The 12,866-nt window shown below is 33.9% G+C and overlaps 2 protein-coding genes across 3 annotated transcripts in view; both read left to right on the top strand.

The window, feature by feature from the left end:
- The window catches only part of LOC311296162 (coagulation factor XIII B chain-like), a 409,206-nt gene extending 396,946 nt beyond the window's left edge, over window positions 1-12,260 (top strand). The window contains exons 2-7 of the mRNA XM_084417846.1: window positions 6,043-6,204; window positions 6,343-6,522; window positions 7,662-7,853; window positions 7,961-8,164; window positions 11,649-11,834; window positions 11,987-12,260. Coding sequence (XP_084273972.1) covers window positions 6,459-6,522; window positions 7,662-7,853; window positions 7,961-8,164; window positions 11,649-11,834; window positions 11,987-12,180 — 840 coding nt within the window. The 5' untranslated portion in view covers window positions 6,043-6,204; window positions 6,343-6,458 and the 3' untranslated portion in view covers window positions 12,181-12,260. The remainder of the gene's footprint in view (window positions 1-6,042; window positions 6,205-6,342; window positions 6,523-7,661; window positions 7,854-7,960; window positions 8,165-11,648; window positions 11,835-11,986) is intronic.
- The window catches only part of LOC311296138 (complement factor H-like), a 118,123-nt gene continuing 107,363 nt past the window's right edge, over window positions 2,107-12,866 (top strand). For both annotated transcript variants that reach the window (XM_084417799.1, XM_084417800.1), the window contains exons 1-4: window positions 2,107-2,225; window positions 3,985-4,179; window positions 4,259-4,432; window positions 4,512-4,688. In XM_084417799.1, coding sequence (XP_084273925.1) covers window positions 2,156-2,225; window positions 3,985-4,179; window positions 4,259-4,432; window positions 4,512-4,688 — 616 coding nt within the window. In that variant the 5' untranslated portion in view covers window positions 2,107-2,155. The remainder of the gene's footprint in view (window positions 2,226-3,984; window positions 4,180-4,258; window positions 4,433-4,511; window positions 4,689-12,866) is intronic.

Genomic DNA, 12,866 nt, shown 5'->3' with positions numbered 1-12,866 from the left:
AAGTCTTCAAGACACAAACAATTTACAGAGAACTGAACAAGTTATGATAACTGAACTGAGCTGGACGATGACATCATTTCTTCAGAACTGCTTTATAGATAAAATGAGCTAACTTAATAATTGATGATCTTTACAACAGAACTGAATCGACACAGAACTAACTTCAGCTGAACAACAGCCGAAACTGACTGCTACTGTTGATATTGCCAGCCTGAGTTTCCCAGTAATGGTTCCCATTCCTAATCCAGTCCGACTTCTGACCTGTAATGCTGCGTGAATCATAATCATACACTGTTCGCTCGTTGGCCAGAGGAGAACTGACCCCCGACTGAGCCTGGGTTCTCTCAAGGTTTTCTTTCTCCATTCTGTCTCCTGATGGAGTTTTGATTCCTTGCCACTGTTGCCTTGGCTTTTGGCTTGCTTTGTTGGGGACATTTAATATTCAACAGTATTATTGATCTGCCTTACTTAAGGTGGATGGTGATGCAATTTTCTTCTAGAAACAAACTTTGTTGTATTATTTTCATGTTATCACTGTGAAGCTGCTTTCATACAGTCTGTATTGTAAAAAGTGCTATTTAATTAAATTTTAATGTCTGCTCGAGCACCAGATTTTTCAGAATTTTCACCTGCAACAACCGATCATATTTTCATCAATACTTTACTCTCAATAAAAGAAAACCAACCAATATTTAAACCTCTTAGTTTCATTAAATGCAGCATGGCAATAAGACAAGTAAAATTTCATTTGCTTTCTCAATTTTTTTGCAAATATTGTAGCACTGATATCGTAACCTTCAGCCCTGTTATTAAAGTTATGATAAGGAAATATGATCAAACTATTTTTTCTCTCTCAGATTTTAGTATGTTTTTCGGTCATTACAACTACTACTGTAGCACCTACTGAGGCTTAACTGTATGCTAAATTTACACCCCTGTTGCTCATTCTGGATTTCTTTTTTTATCAAATGAATTTTTATAAATATATTATGAAATCACATGTCAAGGTTTTTATTATTTGTCACAAATTTTGGAAACAGCATTGCCAAAAATTTAAACCTCATTGAAATTGAAAAGAACATAAAATGACTCAAATAATATTTAGTTTGACATGTAGGATAGATGAAAAAAATAATAATAATAATTTTGATCCTATTCATGCCAAAACTCAGCACATGACAACCATTTACTTATAAAGGTAAAGACCTTTGAGTTTAACATTTCAATGTTTACCAAAAGTCCACACCGTAAGATCCCGTAAATGACATCCAGTTTTTACGGTTTAAAAAAGACAAACATTTTTTATTTTTTTTCAGTGTGAGATAAGGAGGGCAATCTAGGTCATCTAGACTCTAGAGACAACAACAGTTGGGTTTTTTTTTTTTTTTTTTAGCACATACTGATACTTTAAGGGTCAAACTCTTCTTTTACCTCAATGTATGTTTTAGTAACATAAGTATTATGAAACAATCATTAATTAATTAATGTAATAATGTTCTTCTTTAAATGTAAAGAACACTAGTCAGTGAAAAAAAAAATCTAAATCTAACAGGTTTAACCTGTAAAGCACAGCAGTGAACACATCAAATATTTTAGAACTTTCTTTTTGCTTCCTGTTTATATGTTACATAAATGTGACTTACAAAGTTTGACTTGTCTAGGGTAACTTGTCCTTTGGTTTGTCCAGATGACAAAAAAAAAAAAAAACCTACTTGTGATGTGAACTCAAAATGAGAATTCCTATCTTTTGGTGATTTTCCTTTAGTTGTGCACAGAGTGAAGGCAGGTTATTTTTGAGGTTAATGTTATTCATCTTAATATGCTTTTCAATTAGATTTTTTTTTTTTACTTGAAAGCAAATGAAGCAAGGGTGTAGAGTTACATTCAAGCTATTTTAAGGTATAAATAAATAAATAAAATTCACAGGATTTTTTTTTTTTTTTTATGTCATTTTTGTGATCAAAGATGATTTTTAAGGGATACAGTTATTGACTACAGGGGGATTTTAAACAAAATATCCTTCTGCACATCCACAAAGTGATCTGGTATAAAAGAGTCCTCCTTTTGACTTAGTAAATGATTCACTTTTTGATTCCCCATCATACAAACAGAGTGAGAAAACAAGTTACAGTCATTTGTGAAATGAGAGTTCAAAATGAGAGTTCCTGTACAATTCATCAGCTTTTCCTGTTTTCTATTTTCTGTTACTGTTGTGCAAGGTCAAGGTGAGTTCATTCATTGTTAGAATGTTATTCATATTATATACACATCCAACACTTTTAAATGACCTTAAGTGGTTTTAAAGAGTGTCGACTACTACATCTTTGTGTAACGTTTGTTTGTGCTTCTCAGAATGTCGTTGAGAGGATATTATATGAAAACATAGAACCAGTTTGGAATATTATATTATGAATATTGAAACAATGAACGTGAACTGCGTGCCAGGTTTTACTGGTATAGATTCACTGCTGGCAAAATTGGCTTTCAATAAAACATGGCTGCCTATTCAGCAGAAAAATGTGAATAAAATTGAAATCAGTGCTACATGACTAGAGAAAATGAAGAAAAGGGCTGTTTAATGTTTTTTATTATTTATTATCATTATTATTTTTATTATTATAGAAATTATCAGAATTTAGATTTTATTTAATTCTGAGTGGATTATTCTCCAAATTAAAAGTAACAAAATAAAGAAGCTGAATTTTAAATATTTGTTTAAAAGTTTGAAAGTGTTGTGAATCTTCTTCAGTCTCACTCATGTCCAATGCTCTATGGGACAGATTAATTCACCACAATATACTTTATGATTTTATTCAAGAAGAACATAAGCGAACAGTTGTAAATATTGCTTGTGCACAGAGAGGTCCGGTGTAAGAAAACCCTCTCTTTGACTTTAATAAATGATTCACTTGTTGATCCCCAAGCAGACAAGAGTATCAGAGACAGACCAACAAAGATACTGAAACTCCTCGGCTTCGTCTTTTGGTTGTTTTTCTTTAATGTCTTTTTCATTTAGATTTTATTGACTTGAAAATAAATGTTAAATTATATGCACTTCCCAAAACATTTAACTTTTAACAGCAAATGGTGATTTTAGTCTTATATCAGGGTCAGGGTTTGTTTTTGGAGCAACAGTGTTGTATACTTGCGAGAAAGGGTAAATGTGCTTTATGCTTTTTATTCTCTTTATATGTATTGTATGAAATGTATCCCCAAATGTGCTAAATCTGGCTGGACTCTGAACCCAGAATGTGATGGTAATACACCAGTGTTACATAACAAATAATTAATATGTGAAATAACACTAAAATCATTCTATCCATATTGCTTTCATTATGCAAAGAAACTCTAGTGTCACACTGAAACATTCTTAAATTAGATAGCCATTAACCTTAAATTCAAAACTGAATATTAAAATAAAACACGTATGTAGTTAATAAACTAATATTATATATTTCCAAAGCATTCAAGAAAATATTTGCTTGATCTTTTTGTTCTAAATGATGAAAGGAGTCAACAATATTTGTAAAAGTTGAGAAAATGGAATGAGATTATTTACTTTCTTCCTGTGATGCTGTAAGTGTCCAACTGATGTTTTTTTATTTTTTTATTATTGGGGATAATCATGAGGCAACAGCATTTGCTGAGCATTATTATTTGGTAACTACAAAATCAGCTAAAAAAAACGACTTACTAATAACTACTTTCTAATAGCTTGCTTAATTTCCAGATAATAGTTTAGCAAATATATCTAAAAGTTCTCAAAATAGAAAATGTGCTTATACTTATTTAGGGACTTATTCAAATTGTACTCTATTTATGGTAAGCTGTATTTTTTCCTATTTTAGGATTTAAAAAAAAAAGAAGTAAATTGTCAGAATCATTTGTTTTCCCCAAAAGACAAAGCATGCAAATCCAGTTTCACACATTTGTTATGTTTCATCTCTTCTTACCCTTATTTCTACATAATTATGTCTTGTACAGAAGTAACTTGTGAGCTTAAATCAACCACATTCGGAGTAAAAAAGATCAACCCAGAGGGAAAAACTATTTTCAGAGCTGGAGAAAGTGTGGAGATCACCTGCACTGAAAAATCCTGGATCTTTCAAACAAAAGAAACCATCAAATCATTTACATGTCAAGAGAATGGGCAGTGGGATTATGAGCCTGTTTGTGCGGGTAAGATTATAGAGAAACACTTCTGCATTTATTGCTGAACTTACCGCATGATATTAAAATAATGTAAATCTTGTTTCAGAAATTAGATGTGAAGTTCCACGTGACCAGCATGTGTCTAGGCCAGAATATTACTTCTCGGGAGATAAGAAATTGGGAGTTAAAATATTTTACTATTGCACGGATAGATATGATAAAACAGCAGAAAAGGCCACATGCACACGAGACGGATGGACACCAAAACCACTGTGTGCTGGTATGGGCTGATATTAAATCTTACAATTTGTGCATATATTATGAATTCAAATTAGAATGATGATATTTTTGTTTTACAGTAAACATGTGTGCAACACCAAACATCCCAAATGCAGAGATTGTGGGAGATCAGAGAACACACTACAACATCAATTCAAGAATACAATATAAATGTCGTCCTGGGTTTGAACCAGAGCAGCCTGTACAAATCACCTGTAATTCCCGGACTGAATGGACAGGCATACGACAATGCACTGGTATGATTTTTGTATCATTAATGATGAATTGGTTTTATTTATTATTACTATCACTTATTATTATTCTCATTATTATTATAAAAAAATATCAGAATTTTGATTTTACTTCATTCTGATTGGATGATTCTCCAAATTAAATGTAACAAAATAAAGACACTCAATTTGAAATATTTATTTAAAAGTTTGAAAGTGTTGTGAATCTTCTTCAATCTCACTCATTTCCAATGCCCGACAGATTGATTCACCACAATATACTTTATGATTTGATTCAAGAAGAACAAGAGCGAACAGTGTAAATATTGCTTGTGCACAGAGTGGTCTGGTGTAAGAAAACCCTCTCTTTGATTTTGATAAATGATTCACTTGTTGATCCCCAAGCAGACAAGAGTATCAGAGACAGACCAACAAAGATACTTGTGAAACTCCTCGGCTTCGTCTTTTGGTTGTTTTTCTTTAATTGTGGCCAATAAGGCAAGTTCTTTTTGTTGTTGTTATTTATTTAAATGTCTTTTTCATTTAGATTTAAATGATTTGAAAATAATCGTTATATTATATGCACTTTCCAAATCATTTAACTGTAGCTCTAGAGAGTGTTGACTAGTTGTGCAAGTACTTCAGCATTTAATGTGTCGTTGTGTGACGTTTGTGCTTCTCAGAATGTCTTCGAGAAAACATTAAATATGGAAACTTAGAACCAGTTTAAAAATCTTCATACGCTGATGGTGAAACAGTGATAGTGAACTGCATGACTGTTATATTGTACTTGTGTAACTGGTCCGATTCGACCTGCTCCTTGCTGGATTCGAACCGGGGACTCTGATGTGGAAGGCAGATATGCTAACAAGGACTCTAAAGACCACAGCCTCTAGTGTCAATTGCTAATGCATCTCTTGAGGCCAGGGGAGTGAGGTTTACACGCACAGCTCTTACTGTACTATGACAGTAAAGAATGTAAAAACATTGTGTTCACAGTTTCGTCATACTGCCTTTATCTTGAATTTTTTCAATATCCAATCAAATCATTATACATCTACATAATGACGACTCAAAACAAATGAGATCAGAATGTTTATGTTTTTAAACTGTTTCCTCGCAGCAAAGCAGAGATCGTGCCGTGATCTATCCGTGGTAAACGGGTTGATATACAGCCACCCCTCCAATGAGGAAGAAATCTTTTACACCTGCAACACGGGTTATAAACCCTTCACTGGGAACTGGTGGGATTCAGTGACATGCAGGAAAGGCTCTTGGTCTGAAGAACCTCGGTGCATCCGTGAGTTTTATTATTGTCAGTCTCAGGTGTTAGACGAATGATAGTGTACTGAAATGTGCTTCCTGTTTTCTGTCTTTACAGGGGAGGAAGAATGTGGTGCTTTTCCCAGTGTTCACCATGGAAAACTAAAGCAAAGCCTTCGTGATCGAGGAACTGCTGAAGTGGAATGTGATCCAGGGTTCATATCAACTCAAAGCTTCATAACATGTATCAGAGGTACATGGGAGAAACCAGTTTGTGAGGGTGAGCTTCTCAAACTCCTATTGTATTTTTGTGAGGAGCAGCGACAGCATATAGTGGAAAATAGACACTATTTATTGACGATGTTAATCTCAGTCTTACTGGATTTCATGAATTACCTTTAACATATTTTTTTTTTAGTGGGCGTCAGTTGTAACATTCCTCCAAAGGTGGAATATGCATTCATAACATCTAAACCTGAAGAATTGTATGCACATGGATCTAGTGTAACATATGTATGCCGAAGCTCATTCTTAATGAATGGGAAGAGTACAGTTTTCTGCCACATTGGAACTTGGGAAGAAACACCAACATGTGAAGGTAAGGTTTTGATTGGTTATGATAAATGACTTTTAAAACATCTTACAGATTTGTAACGTCTTACAAAAAAAAAAAAAAAATCTTGTATGTCAAAAAGAAGAGAGACTGTTAGATATTTGACAATCAAGAGGAATAACATCAAGTCCACAGATAATTTGTGGTGGGGACAACAGTAATTACAAAATCAATTTGCTCTGAAGACTCAGCAAAATCATAATTTGAGTTTAGTCCATGTGCACTAGATTAATATGTTATTGTAATGTTAAACATTATCAGTTTTAGCTGATATATGCTGGATGACTCATCCTGTGCTACACAGTTTTCTGTCCAATCAAATTATCTCTAGAATTAAAATCAAATGAGTGTTTAAGTGTCATTGTGCTATACTCCTTTCTTATAAAAAAGTTCTAACCTGAGAAAACGATTGAGAGATTTAAAAATGGTCACATTAATAAACCAAATGATGATAGCAACTCTTTAAATAAAGTAGTAGGGACACTAAGTATAATGTACACACCTGAATGCATCTGAAGCTATTAATGAGGGAAATCTGACTCCACAGTCTCTCTCCACATATATTTTTTTCTTTTTTTTTGGCACATGAGAAAGATACGAGTATGAAAATAAAGAAATTCTGAAATACAAGTGCATAGAGCTATTCAATGAAATTCCAGAAGGACGATGAATCTGTGAAAATGGAAAATGGAGTGAAAATTTAAGAGAGTCACTTAAAATTTAATGAATCAAAAATCACATTTACTTACATAATGGTAAAAATTTACTATACATGACAAACATCAGCTGGGACTGATGGTGAATTAAGTGGAAAAATGTCATTTGCTTTATTAATTTATTTGTATCACTAACAGACCTTAGTCAGGACATGCATTATATTGTATATTGTATTTTATTATCTTGAATTTTTTATGAGGTTGTTAGGGATAGATGTATACTCCATTTTAAGCTCAGTTTTCTTTACTGTAACGCTGCTTGTTGAATTTATGACAAAAATGTAATTGTTATGCTAAACCACTACTTTTGCAAAAGTAATTAGCATAGTTACTCTTGAACACTGGGCCACATAAGGTATAAAAGCTTCTGTGTGGATAAATATGTGATCAAGTGTCTGCTTTCTCTAGAGGTAACATGTCCTCTAAACACAACAGTGGAAGACTTAAAAATAAAGCGATTCCATGATATTGAGGGTCCCGTCAAACCTGGACACAAGTTAATGTTTTCATGCAATGGACAAGGGCTGATATTAAAAGGACAGAGAGAAATCACCTGTCAGCCAAATGGAGAATGGAGCAGCCCTTTCCCTAAATGTGAAGGTAAGGCCACAGAATGTAAAAGCTTTGGATTGGACAAAGACAGATCAATGATAGATCTGTTGTTCACATGGAGGATGCTTGATTTATCAAATCTTTATGTTCTTTAGAGGTAATGTGTGTCGCAAACCTGCCAGTAAACATGAGATCAGACGTCACTGAGGACGGACACCCGGGGCCTGAGGTTTCAATCAGACCTGGACACACAATAACTCTTTCATGTGTTGGGAAGGGAAGAAAATTACAAGGACAGAGTGAAATCTCCTGCTTGCCAAATGGAGAATGGGACAAGCCATTTCCTAAATGTGTAGGAGGTAACCCTTATAAATATATGGGAATATACTTATAATGCGATATATTACATAATACATTTCCATATATGGGAAAGTAGTGCTTATATTTTTCAATATACTGCAATATATGCATTGACCGTGTATGGCTATATATTTATACATATAAAATATTTAGAAATTAAGGCAAAAATAGCATTACATGTAATATTCATAAAGTTGTATCCTTTATTGTGTACATATATTTCACATGCACGTTCCCATATAAATGTGAATGTATGTACACGCATATATACACACATTCAGGGAATGAGTTGCAGCAGATTTCTAGTTCCCAGCATGCTTTGCTACTGACTGTTAAAGAAGAGAATTTTACAATTAAGTGTAATTTCATGTGTTTTGGTCAATATTAATGTAGTGGGAGAGCTGCTAGTGTTTAATGTTCTGTTATTTTGGAATTTAAAAGGTTTTCTGTTATGTGTTTTGGGGTTATTGTGCTGAAGAGTAGAGCCTGTGGTTAGTTTGACAATAATTGGCAAAACACCATTAAGACTATGAGCCCTATCATACACCCAGCGCAATGTAGTGCTAGGCAAATGTTTTGACGGCCTGCACCACGTTGTTTAAATAGCATATGCATGTGCGCCCATGGGCGTGCTGGTCTGAAGGGAATGGGAGATGAGACTCTGATTGGTTTAACACACGTAAAGCCTAAAACACACCCATTACTCATTAAGGGACAACCCTCTTAGACCATATGCCGGGGGTGCCGACCATTTTTCCCGTCGTTAAACTAGCAAAAGTGGATTTGGACACACACTAAGTGCACTTGCGCCATGCGCTTTAGACCATGCGTTAGGTCGTTAAAATAGGGCTCTATATGTTACTATATTTAAAAAGTAATGGCTGTGCACTCCTCTGCACAGTGATAATGTTTTTGCTAAATACTTTAGTACATGCAGGTGTGCATGTTTTTTTGTTTTTTTTTAGATTGAAAATATGAAACATTTATAATGTAAATAATTATAAAATATAAGAAAAGTATTACATTATATATTTCTCTATAAAGCCTATGGGCCCTATTTAAACGATCTGAAACACAAGTATCAAGCGCGAAACCCAAGTAACTTTGTGGGCAGGTCTTGGGCGCTGTTGCTATTATACCGGCGGGATAAATGACTCTTGCGCCCGACGCAAATCTAAAATGTGTTGGTCTGAAGTAGCCTCATTATTCATAGGTGTGGTTTGGGCGTAACGTGAAATAAACCAATCAGAGCGACATCTCACATTCCCTTTACAGTTTTTTACAATCACTTTGCTACTATTTTCAGAACCTTGATGTCATTTTTCAAAACTCTAGACACAAAACTCAAAACGGTTATCACTTGTAACACAGGCTGTCTAATGTTCAAAACATTGTGCATTCAAATCTTTAAAGAAATCTTGCACTTGCACAATCATTGGTTCAGTAAACAAATTTACTGTGAAATACCATTGAAACATAACTATAGATCACCCACACACAAGCAACCGATAGTTTCACTGTGTCATTGTTTGTTCGTACAATCATTAAATATTGTAGAACAAAATAGGTGATACAGGTTTCATTATGGTACTACATGTACAGTAAATACATCTCTGTAAAAGTACTGCAGTAGTAGAGAGAATACTACAGACACAGTGGAATCATTGAACAAAGTTTGTGATATATTGATGCAAAACATTACAGTACAATCACAACATAGGTTTATTTGAATCAAAGCAAAAATAATTAGCTATGAAATAGAAAAGAAAAGATGTTTTTGTAAAACATCAAATGCAGTGTTCCTCAACTTGCTTGCTTGTACTGTTAGAAACAAAACATGAGTGATTACTGTACTTCTACATTGTCATCAACTCTGGCCCATTGTGTTGTTCTGAAAATAGTAGCAAAGTGATTGTAAAAAACTGTAAACATGGAAGATTGTTTGTCTGTTTCTATACAACTATGCATTAAGAGTAATGCAACAGTTACTTATCATTTTGAGCAGTTGTATCAATTGATAGTTAGATCATTGTAAGGAAATGAATAGACACTCATTTGAAATGTAATGTGTGAATTGCCTTTTGAAATAGTAGTACTTTGATGTTAAGTTGTGTCATATTGAACAGGTGATTTTTGTTGAATGAACAAATGTTCTAAGTTTTAAAGTTTTAAATCTAAGTTTTATGTGTATTGTATCCAAGCAATTGAGAAAAGGGTTAGAGTTTTGAAAAATGTGCATTTTGATCATTGGTTGTGAGTTTTGTGTCTAGAGTTGTGAAAAATGACATCAAGGTTCTGAAAATAGTAACAAAGTGATTGTAAAAAAACTGTAAGAGCAGGCGCGCGCTTGTTCCATGGCAGATTGCTATTATAATGCGGTTCACAGCCGAAAAATAAAGCGGTTCACAGCCGAGGAGACCGACGTTCTCGTCAGGGCCGTAAAACACAGAGAAGTGACATTGTATGGGGATGGAGAAACCCACCCAAATTAGCTTTGGTTAAACAGGCGTATAATAATTTGGGTAAATGTGTAAGCTAGATTTATGTCTGTTTTTTCACATCTTCATGGACACAACAATGATTTCCCTCGTGTGTTAATATTTTTCCTTGTAATAATGTATGATTTGCAAAAATGAAAACTGCTGCTTCTGTGTAGATGAGAGAAGCAAAGTTTATGTGCGTTGTGCACACGCTACATTGATTATGGTCAAGCATGCGCCCTTAAAATAGCCTATGAATAACATGCGCGACATGCCTCCTCTTTTCGCTGCACCGCCCCAGGGAGCGCAAGTTCATTCCCAAGTTTACCAACGTGCGTCTGTGGAGGGAAAAGTCCGCTGTGCGCGGGTGCAAAATAGGAATGATACATGCGTCAGTGTACAAAGTCAATTGCGCTGGGTGCAAGATAGGGCCCTATGTGTGTTTATACTGCATGTGTAAATATATCTGCAATATATTTATTCACATGCATGCAGTACCATATCTTACATCTATATATTATGAAGTGTACTGAATATAAAATTACAAACATTATGATATATTAGTAAATATTTCAATATATGAAAAGCGGCAATTCTTTATGTATTTTTCAATATATGGTGATATATTAGCACAATATATTATTCTGAACATTTTCAAATATGTCGTTAAATCGTTTAATATATTGATAATTTATATATAAGGAAATATATTTTCTTTGCATAAGGTAAGGTTCACAGCAGGTTTAGTTCAGTTTTATTTGCAGTGTTTGCAAGCATCACTATTGCTCATATTAAAGCAAATGCTCAACTTTGATACGTAATTCATCGACACATCATCTATCTTGATTTGGGCCAAGAAGATGTCCTAGCAACCACCCAGAATAACCTATCATTTTTCTTTTGATAAAAAATTAAAACAGACCCAAACACCATACAAGGGTTAATGTAATTTGCCAATTTTTGTGGTGATCTAAAAAAAAAAATAACTTTGCTTTGCCTTCAGGGAAATGTGGGCCACCACCACAAGTGGACTCTTCAGATACAAAAGAAATGACAAAACCTGAATACAATTCAGGGGAGAGAGTTGAATACGTCTGCTTTAATAAATACACACTGGATGAGCGTCACCCCTACTCCAAATACATGACCTGTGAACAAGGCGAATGGAGAGGGAATATTAAGTGTTTGAGTAAGTATAAACACTAAACCATACATCAAAGACATGTAAGGCTTTTCTGAATGTATTTAATTTAGTAAGTTTGATGTAATCTTGTTGTTCTGGTTCTGATGAATCAATGAATGTCTATTGTAACAGTGACAGTGAGATGTTGTTTGTTTCAGAGCCTTGTTCAGTGACGGTGGAGGAAATGAATAAAAGAGGTATAGAGCTGCGATGGCGTCCACGGGAAAAGATATTCTCACCACATGAGGATAAAATCATCTTTGCATGTCAGAGGGGCAAATATTTAATAGGCAGTATCCCCCTAATACAAACCTGTAATGATGGAGTGATGAATTTGCCTGAGTGTGTGTGACAAGGAGAATAAAACATCACTGATGCATCAGCTGTACTACTAATAAAAAAACAAATCAAAATAAAACCTTTTACAATTCAGTTTCTCTGTTTTGTAATTCAATTTTCTCTGTCTTGCAATTAAAACTAAATGAATGATAAAATCATTATGTTTAAAATGTGCTTTAAAAAAACGCTATTACCTTATTTAATGGCAGCTAAGTGAGCATGTGTAAAAAAAAAAAAAAAAAAAAAAAAAAGCCTGTAAGAACAAAGAGAAAAATAATAATCAAGTATTTTTACTATCACGCAAATACAGGGGAAAGAAATACATTAAACTTTATTTTTGCTCTGTGCTGTGTTTTAATGTTAATCAAACAAAGGACAAATATATTAGGCCTACTCACTGCTCTTGACTAAATAAGTTACATTTTGTGACTTTACAAAAAGATCCATCTATATTTAACTTAGTAATGAATAGGCTATGCAGTGTTTTTTTTTTCACATTTGATTACTGTAGTTTTTGTTGGAGTATCAAAATTGGAATAAAGAATTGATATTTCACTGGAACCACTGAGCCTTTCTGGAGTTGATCTAAATATGTGCTGTTACAGTTTTTTTTACGATTGTTTACACACTAAAATAAAAATTTCCACACAATTTGCAAAATTCTACTCCAATGAGCAAAACACCTCCACAGATTTGCAC

The sequence above is a fragment of the Rutilus rutilus genome (assembly GCF_951802725.1).
Source record: "Rutilus rutilus genome assembly, chromosome: 8".
Lineage (NCBI taxonomy): Eukaryota > Metazoa > Chordata > Actinopteri > Cypriniformes > Leuciscidae > Rutilus > Rutilus rutilus.
Note: the sequence above shows the minus strand (reverse complement) of the source record. Positions and strands in the feature narration are given on the sequence as shown.